The 6,714-nt window shown below is 38.7% G+C and overlaps 1 protein-coding gene across 1 annotated transcript in view; it reads right to left on the minus strand.

The window, feature by feature from the left end:
* Positions 1-3,343: 3,343 nt before the first annotated feature.
* The window catches only part of Thumpd1 (THUMP domain containing 1), a 5,350-nt gene continuing 1,979 nt past the window's right edge, over positions 3,344-6,714 (minus strand). The window contains exons 2-4 of the mRNA XM_004622868.2: positions 6,034-6,205; positions 5,306-5,554; positions 3,344-4,612 (exon numbers count right to left, since the gene is read on the minus strand). Of these exons, the coding sequence (XP_004622925.1) occupies positions 4,200-4,612; positions 5,306-5,554; positions 6,034-6,205 (834 nt within the window). The 3' untranslated portion in view covers positions 3,344-4,199. The remainder of the gene's footprint in view (positions 4,613-5,305; positions 5,555-6,033; positions 6,206-6,714) is intronic.

The following is a 6,714-nucleotide window of genomic DNA, read 5'->3' on the forward strand; positions in this document are numbered from 1 at the left end:
TTTTTTTTTTGTGGAACCAGGGATTGAACTCAGGCCCTTCCACTTACCAGGCAAGCGCTTACTCTACTGAACCATCTCCCCAGCCCTCAAAAACTATAGTTTTACTGCCTAATAATCTCAAACTAGTTTATCACATCCCACCTTTCTCAATCAGGGAACCCAAGGGAGCAGTCATAATGAATGTGAACACTAAGCTGAAATTGCAGAGAAATCCAGAACTGTCAGACTAGGATGAAGTTTTCCTTCTGAGAGGAATAGAAAATTCTACTTAATTCGGCTTTATACTTTTTTCCAGGTAGCCAAAAGCCTTGACTTTTGAATTCTTCATTTTCTCTTTTAACTTTTTGAGACAAGGTATTGCTAGTAGTTCAAGCTAGCTGGCCTTGAACTCACAGTGGTCCTTTATATTCTTCATTCTGATGTGGAAGTTACTTAAGTATTTTGAGTTCCACCATCAACATGTAAAGACTTTTTCAGAGTATTTCCTTCTAAGATTCTTACCATTTTCAGAAAAGAAAGCTTCTCTAGAATCTTGCAGCAACTTATTTATAAAAGTTAGAAATGGCTATTAAACAGGCTAGTTTCTGTAGCTATTTATTTTCAAAGCACTTGGCAAGACTTGTTTTCGTGTAAGTACTTCAACAATTCATATTTCTATTGAAATATATCCTGAGGATGCTGCTTCTGAGAAGCCACTGTGTTTCTGTATGAAGCAGGAAGTTTACTGTTCTTTGACAAGATTTTCATTTAGGGATATTTTTTAAACAATGTGGCATAAGTGGTCTTTACTAGTTTTTTTGTTTGGTTGGGTTTTTTTTGGCGGAACCAGGGATTGACCTCAGATCCTTGCATTTGCCAGGCAAGTGCTTATCCTACTGAGCCATCTCCTCAGCCCCTAATAAAGTTAACCAATGCTGTAGCATTTTTTCTTTTTTAACTTTCTTTAACTCCAAGTTTTTGATATTGGTATCTCTATGAAAAAAACCCAAAAAAAAAAAACCAACTAACCATATCCTATGTCAAAATCAGGACTTTTCTCTTTTCAAATGTGGTAAAACTGGGCCGGTGAGATAGCATGATGGCCTAAGCACCTGCCTGGCAAACACAACGACCCAAGTTTGATCCCTGGCACCAAACCAGCCCCAAGCCAGGCCAGCTGGTGAAATCATGCATGGTGGCACACACCTGTAATCCCTGCACTGGGGAGGCTGAGACAGTAGGATCACTGAGTCTGAGCTGCGTAGCGAGACCCTGTATCCAGTAAATAAATAAATCAAAATAAATAAATGTGGCAATACTGTCATACAGCCAACCATTAATGGTATGCTAGGAGTAAAGCTGATAGACATTTTGTTTTCAGGTAAGAAGACACATTAAATACATATTGGTCTTGTTTTTGTAAGAGTCATCACATAAGAAGACACTTTTAATTTCACCATTGATTAAAAATCCTTTTTTTTTTTTTTAAATATTTTTGGTGGAACTGGGGATTGAATGCAGACCCCCATGCTTGCCAGGGAAGTGCTTCTTCCACTGAGCCCATTCCCCAGCCCAAAGATTTTTTTTCTTTTTGCGGTACTGGGGATTGAACTCAGGACCCTGCGCTTGCCAGGCAGGCACTTATTCTACTGAGCTATCTCCCCAGCCCCTAAAAATCTTAAAAGTTATTAAATGACAAATATTTTTAAATCTCTTAACTCATTAACCAAGATAAAAAGGCTCCTGTTTCCTAACTACATAAAACTTTTTAGCATGACATCGTAAGTAAATCAACTTATTATACTGCAAGTAAAGTGATTTCAATTTCTTGTACTTGTGCCAGCATTTTTTTTTTCTCCTGGTCTGCCTTTATTTTTTATTTTATTTTTTTAATTTATTTTACTTTATTTTAATTTTATTTTTCAACAAATAATACACTGCATATATTCTTCTTAGTGGTTAATTGCTGTACAAGATGCAGACTTGTGATCCTATTTACAAACACCATTAGAACAGATCATTCTATTCATTAACAGAATGCAACTATATATCTATCCCAACCACTTTGAATACACAGATACAAAATGGACATTCATCCGTATACCCCATTTTTTCTAAGTTCCGTTATTGAATATTATAGGTGTGTAAACTCAGCAAAATATTTTAAAAGAGTCCAGTAGCCCATAATAGCATTGGGTCTTCTGTTTAACTGGCAATGTCAGAAATTATTGACCTGAGTCCCCCACAGCTCAACTTAACAGCATGGCTTTATTTCTTATAATTTCGTCTTCATACTTTTCTGCTGGGTGGTTAAGACCAAGGTAAAGCAGGACCTATGCAACAAGAGTTGTAGCTTTTTGGTCTGAGAAGGTCAGTGAAATGCCCTCAGGATTTGTCCTGAGATCCTGTACCTCAGATTGTAGAACCTTTGTCAGTGTCAGCCATGTGGATGAGTCACGACCATTGCTTGGCCAATGTGCTCTCTGTGAAAGCCTGAGAGAGTATCTTCTCCCCATGTGACTCTCCTTAGGCACACTCTATGTCATCGATCACTTTCCTCTTTGGCCCCTAATCTTCTTGATCAGAAAATTTGGGACACTACCGAGGTACATGACGTTACAGTACAAGTTCTCATATGTCCTGAGTCTTAATTGACCTTAGAAGGCTAGGGCCAAAATGTTGGCTTTCCTTGTATCCCTCCTTTTTCTCTAATTTTGGTCTGCAAACTTAGGTTGTTAACCATCCAGAAGAAAAGCTTAGTTATTATCAAACGATTTGGGCTATCAATCTTAACCTCACTATCTCACTGCATTTCAAACATCTTAGGCATAATAAGGAACAGGTATTTTTCATCAAGTATTGATATGTTGAACTTTAAGTCCCTACAGAATATGATTAAAAAACATTTAAAAATTAGATTATATTTTAAAAAATAGGATAAAGAATTCTATGCTTCTCATGTTTGCACATAAGTCCAAAAATCTCACCATATACAACCTTGAAGCAGGACGGTCCCACAATATTCCTTTTCCTGTCTCTTGCTTTCCTTCACCACCGCCTTCTTCTTGAACATCCATCTACCCAAGAGACATCTTAGCAGTAACTGGCATGTCATGACAAGCCGCCCATATTCAGAAGACCACAATGACAATTTGTGCCAGCATTTTAATGTTGTTACTATGTACATTTTTCTTTGCTGGGATATGATCTGCTACCAAATAATTTGCTTCCTAAACCTTTTTGCATAATGTGATTTTTTTTAAAGCTTTAGGTGCTGGGGAGATAGCTCAGCGGCTTAAGCACCTGGCTGGAAAGTGCAAGGTCCCCAATCCCCAGTACCACAAAAAAAAAAAAAAAGACAAAACAAATACACAAAAGCTTTATTCTGGTTTGTTATTCAAAAAGCTATTTTAAAGTAATCAACATTCTTGTCAAATAACTGATTTAGTTAAAAACCACGAACAATACACAATGAATATAGGACAACTTGATTATAAGTGCAGGTAAGACCTGTGAACAGCAGCTTTCATTGCAGACAGAATTGATCCCTCTTGCTGTACTAGTACTGTACACAGGAATAACTCAGAAGACTGCAGTTCTTCATCACCACCCTTACCAAAAATGTCCATAGGTCTATGCCTAGTATGGTGGTGTATCTCCTACTGTGACTTCAAAAATTGCAGCAGTGGCTATCACATTTGTTCACAACAAACATTAATAAAATATATGAACAGATGTAACTAAACAAGAAAAACACAAAAAGTATAAAACCATCACAAAACAGTTCACTTCCAACCTATATAATCCACAATTTTGCAGTGTTTTATAACAGAGTGGCAGGGGTCAGCTCCACTGTGGCACCTAAAATTCTATTCCTTCCTCAGAATGCGATTCCCCTGACTTTTCTACTTCTCAGACCTCATTCTGCCCCAGAAGTCAGCTGCCACAGCATAGGGGGAAGCTGAAGAATGTCCTTAGGAGAGGCAGCATCACCCTCCAACCTCCCTCCCCTGGGTGAGGGCACACAGGCCCACGCACTGCTATTAGGACTGAAAGAGCTCTCTGGAAACTGTCACAGAGCTGAGGGACCACTGCTCTCTACTATGAGATCAGGACTGTCAGCACAGAACGGTCAAGATATTTACATCACAATTTTGTAAGGAACCCCAGTACCACCCTACAAAACCTGGGCTGAGAAACCCACCTCTAACCCCAAAAGACTAAGAGAGGTCACTGTCACTTGGCTTGGATCCTTCTTGGATCTGGCCGGGCAGTTCCGGCTTAGCTTCTCCCTCACTCTCCAACTGAGTCTCAGATCTTGGTTTTGTTTCTTCCAGCTCTTCCTCACTGTTCCGTGGCACCACCTGCTGGTTATTTTCCCCTTCTTTCAGGTCATTTTGATTTAGTTTGTCATCAGTTTCCAATTTTGCTTCTTTTCCATTTCTCAGCTTTGGGTGAAGCTGTGACAGGTCTTTCTCAGTCTTCACCACCTCCTGAAGATTGTATTTTCTGAACAACATGTAATCTTTTATGACACTCAGGCAACAGACAGCTTTGATAATTTCAACTACCACTGTATATTGTGGATTGGTGAGATCTACTTTATTTTCTGAATTCAGACTGCCCACAATTCCTGTAACAAAAATAAGGAAATATTTAGGCTGAGGATACCAGCAGATTTGAGAGCTATACAAAATTTTCATTCCTTTTATTTTTCCATTCCTTTCTTTTTGGGATTTAACAACAGTTTTACTCTTCTTTGTGGACTTCAAATTTTCCAGAATCCTTTCAATAAGTACATACAAATAAAATTCTGAGATATTTAAGAATACAGCTGGCCCTCCAAATCCAGAGCCCACACAGATCCAACCAACCTTGAATCAAAATATTTGGGGAAAAAATGTTTCTGTATTAAATATACAGATTGTTTTCTTGTCATTATTTCCTGACCTATTTGGTGTAACAAGTATTTACTATATTTTGTGTGACCTGAGGACGACTTCCAGTCTACAAGAAAGATGAGCACAGATTACATGCACACACTATACCACTTCATGGAAGGAACCCGAGCACCCACAGATGCTGGTATAGTTACGAGATCGCAGAATTAACCACTCACAGGTACTGAGAGACAACAGTACTTTTTCCCCAAACCTCAAAAAACCTTTACCAGAAAAATCTTTTGTCTACCATGTTAAAACTAGTTAGGTTTGGTATTTTAATCTACTTCTTTACTGCAAAGTATAAACTTTAAATCTTAAACAAGAAGTCCCTAAACACAAGTGTTCACTGCTGCACCTCTATGTAATCACTAAGCGATACATACCAGCCAATTCTTTGATAACTTCTTCTCTATTCATGTGGCTGTTATTCCGAGATTTGTATACAATCTGAAATGTCCCCTTGTTTGGTGCTTTAAACCAGGGTTCCAAAAACGTTTCTGCATATTTTTTCATATCTTCTAAGAAGGCTTTGCATGTGCCTGAGATGGGTAACATTCGTAAAATAACTCGAGTCTTCCTTTTCTTAGTTTTATACACATCCTGGAGAATATGATATACTAATTTCTCAGGTTCTGAAAGGAAAAAAAAATTAGCACAGAACAAGTTTTCAGGCTTCATTCTGCCTGCACACAGATCAGGTTGGGGATGTTTGCTTTCTGCAGCATTTACAAATTAGATGACTACTTTTTAAAATGTGAAGAGAGCTCCTTATTTCCAACTTCTTGAAAAATTGAAAGATCTGGTTTTTGCATTTCCAATGGCAACTACGGGCAGGAGCTGAGCAGCAGTTGCTCCTCTGATAGAACATACACTCATTCTGCCTACAGGTACAAAGAAAGCACAAGGCCAGATTCTACTTGTGCACCAGTGCTATGTGCACCACCACCTTTCCACATCTGCACGTGACTTTGCTTACTAATAATGTAGAGAAAGGCCACAATCCAGTGATGGACAGAACGTGGAGCCATTCTACAGGCAGTGTTCTCTGAGACAGAAGAACTGGATATTATAGTCAGTTATCTTAAAGGACATTAGCCACACACACACACACCAATCCCAAGTGTCCTGATGAAGACGACATTATTTGCTCCGCTCTCTACAGACTGGAATCTTCTTAGCCTCTTCTCTGTAGAAGTCTTAATGTCACCAACTTCCTTCTTCATGGCAGCCTCCACATCATCCTCTCCCTCACTTCCAGAAAGCTGTTGATCCTTGTCTGTAAACTGTTTATATAAAACCAAGAAGCAGAAATGATACGACAGCTTGTGTTTAAACATTATAATTAATTACTTATGTGAAATTCCCAGTGGCAGTTGGCTCAATGTTGACAATAAAATGTTTTATGAAGAGATTGAGACAACGCCCCCTCCAAAATGGGGAGGAAGTTTTCTCAGGCTGTGGTACACACCATTTGAAAACGTCATCTTCAGAAGCATCTTGATAGGACAGGGAAGTACAGAGGGAAATGTGCTCACCAGGTGAAAGGGCACACTCCAACCCACTGGCAGTCATCTTTGTGCCTCACATGACCCTCTCCTTTGAGAGATGAGAACCAAGTACTTAACAGAATTAACAACCTTTACTCCTGTCCTACTGAACAGGACATGAAGTTCAAGAAACTGCTCAAGGTTATACCGCATTAACATATACAGATCCGTGTTTTTTTTTTTTTTTTAACATTCTTTTTTTTTTTAATTTTTATTTATTTGTGTGTGTGTGTGTGTGTGGCCAG

The sequence above is a fragment of the Octodon degus genome, unplaced genomic scaffold, assembly GCF_000260255.1.
Source record: "Octodon degus isolate 3935 unplaced genomic scaffold, OctDeg1.0 scaffold00001, whole genome shotgun sequence".
Classification (NCBI taxonomy): Eukaryota; Metazoa; Chordata; class Mammalia; order Rodentia; family Octodontidae; genus Octodon; species Octodon degus.